Source organism: Podarcis erhardii, assembly GCF_964252035.2.
Source record: "Podarcis erhardii genome assembly, chromosome: 14".
Lineage (NCBI taxonomy): Eukaryota > Metazoa > Chordata > Lepidosauria > Squamata > Lacertidae > Podarcis > Podarcis erhardii.
Window position 1 is genome coordinate 6987926 of NC_138503.1, and position 12856 is coordinate 7000781.

A 12856-nucleotide genomic window follows, 5' to 3' on the forward strand; every position below is an offset into this window, starting at 1 on the left:
GGGGCTCCTGGTTGTTCTTTAACGTGCCTGGGAAACATCTGTGGTTCTCCAGATATTGCTGGACTCGCAACTCCCAGCATAACCAGAAATGATGGGAGATGGAATTCAGCAACAGCTGGCCCCAGGTGTTCCCCGCCCCAGTTGGCCTTCCACAGAAGAAGACCCAAGTAGATTGTGCCCATGGTGGGCTATCTCTGTCTGGAACCCCCAGTAGCATCTGTTACTAAGGTAGCCTCTTCTTGCCATGTGACTGAGGGACAAGGGTGGCAACCCTTTTTGGCCCAAGGGCTACATTCACACTGGGCCAATCCTTGGGGGGGGGGGGCGGTAGATGCCACTGGTGTGTGTAGCCACCCACACTCTCTCAGGCACACACACAAGATGCAGGTAGCATACCCCTCCCTCAGCTGATGTCTGGTGAGGAGATGTTTTGCGTCTTGCATCACACTCTGGCGAGGTTTAAACCAGCACTGCATTGATTTTCTCTTTTTGTTGCACTGGAATCATTTGGTTAGCCAGCTCCTCTTGCAGGGGCACTTCTGCCATTGGTGGAGATTACACAGACCTTTTCCCCTTCAGCCTTCCGCTGCAACCTGGTGCCCTCCAGATGTTGCTGGTCTACAACTCCCATCAACTGATGTAACCAGTGGTCTTGTGGCAATGAGTTTCACGAGCTTATAACACCTTCGTATCCCCTATGTTGAGGCTGTGGCCTCTTATTTTTCTTAGATGACAGCCTTTGGCGACTAGTTAGGGCTTCATTTCTTAATAACATCAAAACATTCTGTTGTGCTTACTGTGAAATGAGTAAATACAGTGGTGCCCCGCAAGACGAATGCCTCGCAAGACGAAAAACCCACTAGACGAAAGGGTTTTCCGTTTTTCGAGGCGCTTCGCAAGACGAATTTCCCTATGGGCTTGCTTCGCAAGACGAAAACGTCTTGCAAGTTTCCCCCCTTTTTCGAAGCCGCTAATAGCCGTTAAGCCGCTAATAGCGCTAAGCCGCTAATAGGGATGCTTCGCAAGATGAAAAAACCGCAAGATGAAGAGACTCGCGGAACGAATTATTTTCGTCTTGCGAGGCACCACTGTACAGTATATTGATTTTTTTTTTAAAAAAAAACCCTTCTGTGGTTATGCAAACCTGTAATAATTAAAACAGAGCCCACATGTTATTGTCTACAGCCTTAAATACTGTTTTCTTCATTTGCTAGAACTTAAGGTCCTGTTAAACTAGAACAGGGGTAGGCAACCTAAGGCCTGGGGGCCAGATCTGGCCCAATCACCTTCTAAATCCGACCCACAGATGGTCCGGGAATCAGTGTGTTTTTACATGAGTAGAATGTGTCCTTTTATTTAAAATGCATCTCTGGGTTATTTGTGGGGCATTGGAGTTCATTCATTTTTTTCCTTCAAAATATAGTCTGGCCCCCCTCAAGGTCTGAGGGACAATGGACTGGCCCACAGCTGAAAAGGTTTGCTGACCCCTGAACTTAGAATCATAGAATTGTAGAGTTGGAAGGGACCCTGAGGGTCATCCATACTAACCCCCTGCATGCAGGAATCCTACCCATAGCTGTCCCCGCGTGGGCTCAGACTATCAGCCTTCTGGTTAACAGCCAGCCATAGTCACCCTTTGTGCCACCTCCAGGCGCTTTTCTTAATTATTATTTTTTATATGCATAAAACATATTTTGTGGATGCCAGCTGACTAGATTCTCCCAAGGCAAACAGAGAGAAAAATCCCACGACCCAAAAGCGGGGCATTACAATAGGACTAAAGCAGTTCATTTGCTAAAGACTTAAATAATAATTCCAACCAAACCAGTGGAGAAGCCAGGGGTGTGTTAGATGAGTGAAAAGCAGCATTTGGGTTGCTGCCTCCATACCCTAGGGGCCCAATCCTCCAGGCGCATCTTCCTTCCTTGCAGGAGGAGCGGACCAGACGCTCCTTCCTTGCTCCCTTCTTCACTCCCCACTTGTTCGAGGGGGCGGGGGCAAGTGACTTTGTCCCCAGAGGGTCAACGGACCCACTTGCCTTTCCGTTCCCTTTCCCCTTCTCTGCTCTCCTGAGAGGGCAGCTGACATATGGTTAAGAAGTTAAATTTCATTCTGTTGCAGAGCCTCAGTGGTTTAAACCACTGCACAGGACAGAGGAGGCTGCTTGGTAGAAGGGGGTGGGGAGAGAAAACTGGCTGAAGCAGCCTTTGTGTGCTGCATCCCCCCCCCCAGCCTTTCGCTTTGCTGCGATCAGGCCCTGCAAAGATTTGTCCAGGGCAAAGGTGATGAATTGAGCCTAGCAGGAGGGACAGATGGCCAGAATCCTCTCTCATTATTGCATCTGGAATCCCCGCCCCCCCCTCACTATTTATTGATGAAAGCTTTGTGTAATTACCTCTCTACGCAAGGCAGATTTATGCCCCTTCACAGCTCAAAGAAAAACACAATGTGGAAAACAAGAGTCATTTGGGCTTTGATCATGATTTCACAACGCCCTGACTCACAGCTCTTGCAAAGGTGCTCAGGGTTGCCACTGGCAGAGCGCATGAGGGTACACATCGCCTCTGGCCTCCTTGCCATGCTGAGATATACCAGTTCCAAGCAGCAGCATGTTGCTCTAGGTCACACCCAGGGTGCCTCCTCCTTTCCCCAAGAGGAGAAGCCTTCTGGTTTCTTACCCAGTCCCACTTGCTTTGTGATGTTTTGGTTATTGGTGGGACAGAGTGATGTGGGAGCTCACCCTGGCCTCTTCTACCTTTATGCTGCCTGAAAGGGGATGGGGACTGCAGAACAGGACTGTTTGCAAAACCATGTGCCTCTTTCTGGCACTAAATCCAGTGCTCTTCCGTCTGGCATTCTCCTTCAAAAAAATAATAATCAAAAATTATATTGCTCTGCATAGTGCAGTGGCTGAGCTTTTGCTTATCTGCCAGCACAAGTTGCCCCCTCTGCTGCATCCTTGGGAGGCACCAAACAGCCTATAGTCTTCCTTGCAGGCTCAGGAACACCTAAGCAATGAAAATGACTCTTCTGGGCTTGTGTAAGGGTCTTCAGTTGCCTCCCCTTCAAGAAGTTTTTCACGCATGCTCAGGAGACTTTTTCTTTTCTTTTAATGAATGCACTTGCATTGTCTCTTGCTGCCTTTGCAGAGGTTCCCCTGGGCCCTCCAAATACAAAGGGGGAGGGGAGCAGAGGGGCTATGCCTGCAAGGGGCTGGTGCAATCCCATTGACTCCCAGGGCTCAGGGCTTCGTATTGTGATCAGGGCAGTTTGCAGCAAAAAGTGGACAGCTCATGCATCTGTTCCTTGGGGTTCGGCCACACACAAACTACCAAAAAACCTTTAAAATGGAAAGGAGTGGGTCATTTTCCTCTGTCTGCCCCTGAATGTCTTTGAACATGCCAAAGAAGCAGGTGAAGAGGAAATGCCACTCACCTTGGGCTTCCTGTTGCCTCCATGCCTCTCTGATTTCTCCAGAATGGAACATTTGTGTTTTCCCTTTTGGGGATAGCCATACGTGTTCCGCATCTAGCCAGTGTGAGCATCTACAGTGGTACCTCGGGTTACAGACGCTTCAGGTTACAGACTCCGCTAACCCAGAAATAGTACCTCGGGTTAAGAACTTTGCTTCAGGATGAGAACAGAAATCGCGCGGCAGCAGCGGGAGGCCTGATTAGCTAAAGTGCTGCTTCAGGTTAAGAACAGTTTCAGGTTAAGAACAGACCTCCAGAACGAATTAAGTTCTTAACTTGAGGTACCACTGTATATCTATATTATATTGTGTGAGCAATATGTGGGTGTTCTCATGGTAATACATAACCCAGTCTTGAAATTGCTGCTCCTTATACAGAGTCAAACTTTGTCCATCTAGCTCACTGTTGCCACTCTAAATTGACTGACAGTGGCTCTGAATCTTGGACCTTTTGTATGCAAAACCACTGAGTTATGCAGCCTTCCCTTAAAAATAGAGAGAGCTTCTAGTCCTCATGGTTCGGAACAAAGCACTTTATTTCAAAGCCACATTTCCACAATGCGGTTGAGCTGTTTAAGTCCTCCCCCCCCCCACCAGGGATCCCTGGGAACCTCAATTCCAGAAGGGGACATGGTAATTGTGAGCTGTCAAGTCCTAGGAAATGCAGTTTGGAGGACTTGTTCTGTGTGCTTTGCTCATCTGCCTGGCCTTGATTGTAATAATAATAATAATAATAATAATAATAATAATAATAATAATAATAATAATATATTTATACCCCGCCCTTCTGGCTGAGTTTCCCCAGCCATTCTGGGTGGCTCCCAATCAAGTGTTAAAAACAATATGGCATTAGATATTAAAAACTTCCCTAAACAGGGCTGCCTTCAGATGTCTTTTAAAAATAGGATAGTTGCTTATTTCCTTGACATCTGATGGGAGGGTGCCACTACCGAGAAGGCCCTCTGTCTGGGAAGGGGGTCAGCTGTGGCTGCTGGTGTTTCACAGCCGGCAGGGGGAAATGATCCACATATGAGATCAATTTCTGATGATTCGTGCATGCGCTGGGCAGGTGAGAGGGAACTGCTGAAATGCAAGTTTAATATAATTTTTGCAAATGGGTTAGTGAGACTTTAGGAGGCACTTGGAAGATGCAACAGCATTTTCCGCAAGGGGAAAAGTGTTTCTGGCTGATATGCCTTGGGCAATCCTGGTGTTTGAATACAGCTCTGGACCACCCCCACCCCTAAAATGTCGCTGCTTGTTGGCTGGGATGCCTCCCATCCTTGTACAAGGGGAATTGAAAATGAGTGGACAAGTCCAGAGAACCTCAGATGCTGTGATGGGGAGGGGCGAGAAGAGCTGAGCAGGGGTGGCTTCCAGAGCGTGGGGGGTGGGGGTGGCAGGATAGAGCTTCACGAACTTGCATTGCTCCTTCCCCTCCATGTGATTAGCTAAATTCATCTTCACCAGCCTGGTGGCTTCCAGATGTGTTGAACTGCAGCTCCCAGCAGTCCTGGCTAGCGTGGAAAACAAAACAAAACAAAACAAAACAAAACAAAACAAAACAAAACAAAACAAAACAAAACAAAACAAAACAAAACATCTTAAACAGTTAGCTAGTTGAAACTTAGTTTTAATCCATTTTAAATCTGCATGTGTTTCCATAAGAATGCAAGAAGAATCCTGTTGGATGAGGCCAAAGGTCCACCAAGTCAAGCATCCTGTCATCACAATTCCCAGTCAGGATCCAAGCACAACATCAGCATCCTTCATAAGATGGAAACAAGAGCTCCAAAGACAAAAAGCATACTTGGTTTTTAGATGGCACGTGGATTCATATTGCATCAGGTATCATCTTAGAAGATGATATTCTAATAATATATTTATATGGTTTTATTGCTTGTGATTTTAGACTGTCTTGGGGGGCAAGTTGTGTGGCTGAAAAACAACATACAAATTCTGGGAATATATACATCCCATCTGGTGTGAAAGTGAAGAGAGAATAGTTCCTTGAAGGCGCTGCCAGACACCTGCAGTTTTTATATGTACCTACCTTAAAATTGAGTCACTTTAAAAGTTTTGCCCAATTCGTAGGGAATGAAAGATAGACAGATAAGTGGCTTATAAGCAAACCTTTTTTTACACAGTACTTTAAGGTACTGCCAACTACAGTGTGCCTTACATCTTTGTCAAGAAAGTTTTTCCTAATTATAAAGCTTTTCCTTATGGTAGCCTTGTTAAACCTTTTAAGATCCAACACACCACATTCTTTGAATTATTTTAAAAGAAAATAAAACAAATATGTTCACATGACTATTTGACAGAAGAGCATATGAACCATGAAAACCACAATGAATTTTTTGGAGACAATTTATTTGGCAACACCAAATAAACAAGACTTCCAGAAATCTATTTTGTCCATACCGTGTTTTGTTTTGTTTTGTTTTGTTTTAAATCTTAAATAATATGTTAATTTTGGCATTGGAGCTAATTCCCAAAGCTTGCTTAGCCACTCAATACTCTGAGGTGATATTTGAGCCTTCCATTTCTGGGCAAACAACATTCTTGCTGCTGTTAAATAGATCAAAAGCCGCCACCTCCAAACTAGTGTTGCTCTCCAGATGTTTGGGACCACCCCTCTCACCAACCCCAGCCAAGATGGCTGTGTGATGCTGAGACGGATGGGAATGGTAGTGCAATGACATCTGGGAGACACCAGGTTGAGGAAGGATGATCAAACAGATGGATCGATTAATACAAAAACACTGAACCCAAAACTTTTCTTGCTGAAGCATCATTCCTTTTCCATTGTGGGGGCCAAGGCTGTTGGCAGCCGGGTGACAAGAGGCAACATTGGCTGCTGCTACTTCTTCATCTATTTCATGAGCTCCCTGCCCTCCCAAGCGCTGCAGCACTGAGCTGCCTAAACCAAAACATGAGTTGTCTGGGTGATTCCCTTTTCCAGGCAGTTGCCCACAAGGGACTGGTCTGAAAACATGGTGTGTATTTTATTTCTGAATGAACCCAGATGTGGACAGGACTCAAGAGGGGGAAAGGAAAATATATTAACGCTCCGCCATAGCAACAACTATCACTCACTGTGTTTATGTTACAGTAGCACCACTGATTGATTGGTGCTGCTATAAAGCAAACTCTTGGGAGAACATTTCTTCTTATAAACAAAAAATAAATAAGGAACAAGAGAGAGGGGGAAGGCTGTGGAGAATGACAGATATATTTGGGCAGCATCTATGGGTGCCCCAGCAACCGTGTTCCTCCAGTCTTTCCACCATGAACCATCTGACAGCCAATACCTTGTCCCCTGAACCCTGAGGAGGAGACATCTCTGCTGCTGGACTCAGGTACCTAGGAGGGTCAGGAGAGCCCTGAGTAGCAGTCCCCACAGCTTGAAAAACCAGCCGCTACAGACAAGGGCGCCAGCACTTTAACTGGACAGATGGTGCGTGGGTGGGTGGAGGGGCTTCTATCTTGACTCCCTGCCCAGATTAGAGAGTTCTGCTGGTTGCTCCAAGATGTTTCTGAGACAACTTGCCTCAGTTGCAGGACTGCTTAGCTCAAGTCCTTAACTAGCACCTTAGTCCTTATTCAAAACCTGGTTTGGCCTCTGTTCCAGAACCCAGAGCCTATTGATCTCATAACAACCCACCCAAGAAGAGCCCTGCCACAGCAAGATCAGACCAAAGGGAGGACCCACTGTTGAATAGTTTGTTTAAATGTTAGGGTTCATTATTGTTTCACAGGATGTGTACCGCTTTAAAAGCCAGGGTCATATCCTGACCTAGTTTTTACAGCTGTGTAGCAGGTGCTGATAAGTCACTGTAATTAGCTGTGTCAGCAATTGTGAATGATATATAATGTGCAGTATGTGCCTTATTCTGCCCTGGTGGGTGACGATTGTAGACACTATGTAAGATGTGTGTTTGGGAAGTTGTTATTAAACCTTGCAAAGATATCTTTGCGTCTCTTCAGTGTTTCCATCTGTGTGGTCCACTCTGCACGCACTCTGCGACATGTTTCATTGCCCAATACCCAGGGGCTCTGGTTGGGGGGGCGGAGAGCAGGCGTGGGCGTGGCTGGTGTGCGTGTGTCCCGGGGATGTAGTGTGGCGCCCTCAGGGGCGTGACGCCCAGCTTGTGGGGAGCAGCCGCAATGGCACCCCACTGGGATCGTGACTCCAGTGGCAGTGCGCTTTCTCCACCAGTTCCAATACCCACGTTGCAACACACTGTTTTCACAATGGCCAACCAGTTGTGCATTAGGGGAAGCCTGAGTGCAACAGCAGGATTCTCCCCACCTGTGACTCCCAACAGCTGGTATTCAGAGGCATTCCACCTCTGGCAGTGGAGGTGGTGGAACATAACCATCATGGCTAGTAGCCATCGAGAGCCTTGTCCTCTTCCATGAATGATGTTGTCTTAATCCTCTTTTGGAGCCATCCAAGTTTGCCATCACTGCCTGTTTGGGAAGCCAGTTCCATAGTTTTAACTATACAGTGGTACCTCGCAAGACGAATGCCTCGTAAGACGAAAAACTCGCAAGACGAAAGAGTTTTTCGTTTTTTGAGTTGCTTCGCAAGACGAATTTCCCTATGGGTTTGCTTCACAAGACGAAAACGTCTTGCAAGTTTGTTTCCTTTTTCTTAAAACCGTTAATACCCAGGGTGCATTCAGGGGTGCAGTTGCAACTTGACTTCGAGGAGCAACTCATAGCACGTGGTGTGATAGCCTTTTTTGAGGTTTTTGAAGACTCTGCTGATTTTTGAAGCTTTTCCAAAATCCGTGCTTCGCAAGACGAAAAATTCGCAAGACGAAAAAACTCACAGAACGAATTCATTTCGTCTTGCGAGGTACCACTGTACTCTGTGTGAGAAAGCACTTTATTTTGCTAGTCCTGAATATCCCATCTCCCAACATTCAGCTTCATTGCATGGCCCCACTTCTCCCCTCACCATTCACATTCTTATATACCTCCATCGTGTCTCCTGTTACTCACATGTTTAAAAAACTAAAAAAATACCTTTCCTTGTAGGGGAGTTTCACCATCCCCTCAATCGTTTTGGGCCGCCCCTTTCTGAACCTTTTTGAGCTCTACAATATCTATTGGGAGTGAAGTGACCAAAATTGTACACAGTATTCCAAGTGCAGCCACACCAAAATAATCAAGGTGATATTAGCTGTTTTCTTTCCAAATTCATTTAATAATTATTTCTAACATGGAATTCACTTTATTCACAGCTGCTACGCAGTAAATTTTTCATTTAAAAATCTCATAAAGTGGCTCATGATATACATTAAAAACATTAAGTAACAATAAGTAAGAACAGTCAAAATATCCAGATAGTAATACCACCTAATTTTAGCAACAACCACAGCCAGAGCAACAACAAAGATCTTGGTTTCGACAGTCAGGAGATGGCCAGGTAAACAGAAGTTTCTCTATTTGCTGCCACACTCAGGTAGGGTAGCATTGCAAACAGCTCACAAAGTTTATACACATCTATGTTACTAAATTAAGTAGCAGACAATATATTATCTCTCTGTGCTTTGATTCTGGAATTCTTGCAAGTTTGTGGCTCCCTTTTAAGGAGTCAAATGTAATCTGCTCCCCATTCTCCAAAGACTTATTTGCATTTGTAGTTGTAGATATGAAGGGCCTTATTCCTTGGTGTTTTTGTTTGTAAAGCCCAGTAAACTGAGAATCAAGCTGTGTTGCCCAGAGATAAGCCCCATGTTTTTCAGTCCTGATTTGAAAAGCAGTGGCTCTTGAAGAAAGCTTAGGGGAACCTCCTGCTCAAGGAAATTAAATCAACTGTCTGTTAATCGTACCATGTGCCAACCCCCCAAACCACTCTCCCAATCAAAGGACCGTTAGATGTCCCTTTCTGAGCCTTGGTTGCAATAAAGGTGGGGGGGGGGACAACCCCTAAGGAAAAGTCATTTCCATGGGGCTGGCCAATAAGTGCTTCACAGTAGTTTTCATGCCAGGAAACATTGCATGTGATGCAATGACACAAACGCTTTTTACTAAAGATAAATTGCATACCATAAAACCAAGAGCGGTATAAAGCAATTTCTGCAGCAATTAAGTCTGAGGGCCAAACTGGTCAGCAACTTTCAGTCCCCTTGAGTCAAATTCTGCCCTCTTGGAACCCTCTTAGTTGTCAGCCTGGTGAGGCAAAAGTGGTGTGGTGCCATCTGCGGCAAGAGGCTTAGCTGGTTGGCAGTGGGGTGATGGGATCAGAGGCGGGGAATAGCACCGGTGTTGTTCCATTGGTAGCCTGTGGCAGAAAAGTAAAATGCTGCAACAGAATTTGGACCATCACTGCCATCTCTAGTGGCCCTGCGGGAAAATGAGTGGCTGATTGGTCTACTCTGTCTTCCAGTAAACTGAGCCTTGAGGCACCATTTTGTTTCCCCGTCCTTAATGTTTGTTTTCTATGCTGAGTGACCTTGCATTTATTGCCTGTGTCTTATCAGTCTTAGGGCTTGTAGATTTGCAGCTTAATGTTGCAGATAAGGTAGTCCTGTAGCCCTTGCAACCCAGGACAAGAAAGAAAGGGCAGCTTCTTTTTGTGGGGGCTCTTCCTCTGCTACCAGGTGCAGCTTTCTACATAGAAAAGTGAGTTGGATTTTCTTTCCCTGAAATCGTGATTGCAGGCACCTTTCTCTCATGCAATCACCGGCGTATTTTGGCCTCATCTGATTCATCAAATGGTTAACCTCCAAGGTTTCTTAGCCATAAATCCCACCTGCAGCTTACCTGTCCAGTGCCTCTCAATAACATCAGCACTAGGTCTGCAACTTCTTAATTGACTACATCATTTTTAAAAATACAGTGGTACCTCAGGGTACAGATGCTTCAGGTTACAGACTCTGCTAACCCAGAAATAGTTCCTCAGGTTAAGAACTTTGCTTCAGGATGAGAAAAAATAGGGTGGTGGCTGCATGAGGCCCCATTAGCTAAAGTGGCACCTCAGGTTAAGAACAGTTTCAGGTTAAGAACGGACCTCCAGAACGCATTAAGTTCTTAACCCGAGGTACCACTGTACTCTGCTATAAGGTGTCTCAGTTTAGTGATGAACTGAAGCCTATACTCGTTTCTTGAATTTTCCCTCCCCCCCCCTCAAAAAATAGGCCTCCATCTTCCTCTCTTCTAATTGCAGCGAGTGTGGGGTTTCCTTATGAGGTGGCCAGGGGTGATGTGCTTGTGTGTTTTTTCTTTGCTTCACCTACCTCTCCAGCATTTTCATCTTACTTAGCTGCCCACATTTGCTGGTTTGAAAAAAAAACCTCATGGGAGGAGCTACTTTATGGAAATTTCTGCTGGACTTTAAATCAAAGTCTCACAACAAATGAAACATCACTTGAAAAAAAGAGACAATGCATGCATTTTTGTAAACGATGAAATCTTTAATAAAAACTTATTTTTTAAAAAATGTTTGGGAAGCTAGGCAGGCTGGATACTGAGTGTGTGAGATCGCTGTACCTGCTGGTGGTTGTTGCTTTAAAAAAAATTTCACACCAATATCTTGTAAAGTAAAAAGTAGGGGGAAAGTAGTGATTCATTCTCACAGTAGACTGTGCCCCTTGCTTCCTGGTGCTTTGCAGGAGATCCCAGCTGAGGGTGATGTGGGGTTTTCAGGAAGCGGTCTGTGGAAACTGGCAGTAGTACATTGTCTATTAACAAAGGGCTGTGTTTTGTTTGTTGTTTTACTTCAGAACTTACTTGGTTACTTTTTACTCATATGCAAATGTAATGCATTAATTGATTGGCTAATTGACTAAAACCCATATGACTGATTGGCTAGGATTTCTGTAACCCACCCATTGTAGCAGGAGGTCATTGCAGTAGCTCTCGTTTGCCTAAAGTAACCTCTATAGAGCAACCTGGCTGGGGATGATGGGCGTTCTAGTCCAAAACAGCTGGAGGGCACCAGGTTGGAGAAGGCTACTCTAGAGAAAGCACTTTAAAGAGTCACGTGTTGGCTGCAGTAGGGACTTCATGTGAGTGTATGTATCTATGTGGCAGAGAGCCACCGTGCCTAATCTCTGACTGGTTCCTGGTGCAGCCGAAAATGGGTTTTGCCAATTGCCTGGGAAATGTTTGCATGTAAAAAAAATTCATGCGTTATAGCAGCATTTGGCAAATTAAGTGCATTCTTAATGGAATTTCAGTTTAGTTGCAAGGATATATCCTTGTGAGACTGGTTCATTCATCTGTTGTCTAAATTGATCTCTCTTTAGAGGCTGTTTTCTTAAAGAAGAAAAGAATGTGTTCTTCTTAATAGGATAATGTATTCATTTTGCTTTTTGCTTGTTTTCTGTGTTAATTCTCAAGCTTTCATTTTTCTCCCCCTCTTTTAGCTATGTCTGCATTTGAAATTCAGCCACTTCCAGTGGAGGCGCATGAAGGGAGTGTGGCTCGCTTTGCATGCAAAATCTCTGCCAACCCTCCTGCCATCATCACCTGGGAGGTGAATCGGACAACCTTGCCAATAGCCATGGACAGGTACGGATACTTGGTTCTCTTGCACTAAACCTATTTATTACATCTGCATCTTACCATTCTTGCAAGACGTTCAGGGCAGCAGTGTGTGCAGGGGTTGTCCCATTTTATTAGGGGACTGAGGTTAGGCTGAGAGAACATGCTGTCACCCAGTGAGCTTAATGGCTGAGCAGGGATCCAAACTCTGGTCTCCCTGGGGCCAAGTTCAGCACCCTGCTCTGCTCATCACACTGGTTCTCTGATTCATTCTGAAACTCTTCTCCCCTCCCTTTCCACAATCCTTTCAGAATAACTGCATTGCCGACGGGAGTGCTGCAGATCTATGGCGTTCAACAGAAGGATGCTGGGAATTATCGCTGTGTCGCCACAACAGTTGCCAGCCGGCGCAAAAGTGTGGAGGCGATGCTCACGGTTGTCCCAGGTATCCTGATAATATCTTGTTGACTCTAGCATTGCTCCATTGCATCACCTGCAGGCACTGACTTCCCTCATGGGACAACTGCCCAGATTTTCACTGCGGGTCTATTCCTTCATAACTTGGGGCCTGGTCCTAAGACTTGCTGTGCCACATTCATGTTTGGTGGGTCTCTGCGTGTATGTCAGCTGTGCATTTCCATTTAACTCTCTGCTTGCTTGTGCTTCTTATTTTTTTAAGCCTCCAACATTAAGCTTTTCCACAAGCCATCCATCATAGCTGGTCCTCAGAACATCACAACTTCCCTCCACCAAACTGTCATCTTTGAATGCATTGCCACAGGGAATCCAAAGCCTATTGTTTCCTGGAGCCGTTTAGGTGAGTCCTGAAACCAATCTTTGGCTCTTCACTTTGGGCAAATTAAAGATGGTCTCCTCTTTCAT

General features: G+C 45.4%; 1 protein-coding gene across 2 annotated transcripts in view; it reads left to right on the plus strand.

Moving 5' to 3' along the window:
• Positions 1–12856, plus strand: part of PRTG (protogenin) — an 85853-nt gene that overhangs the window by 28092 nt on the left and 44905 nt on the right. For both annotated transcript variants that reach the window (XM_081838764.1, XM_081838765.1), the window contains exons 3-5: positions 11857–12001; positions 12286–12419; positions 12654–12791. In XM_081838764.1, coding sequence (XP_081694890.1) covers positions 11857–12001; positions 12286–12419; positions 12654–12791 — 417 coding nt within the window. The remainder of the gene's footprint in view (positions 1–11856; positions 12002–12285; positions 12420–12653; positions 12792–12856) is intronic.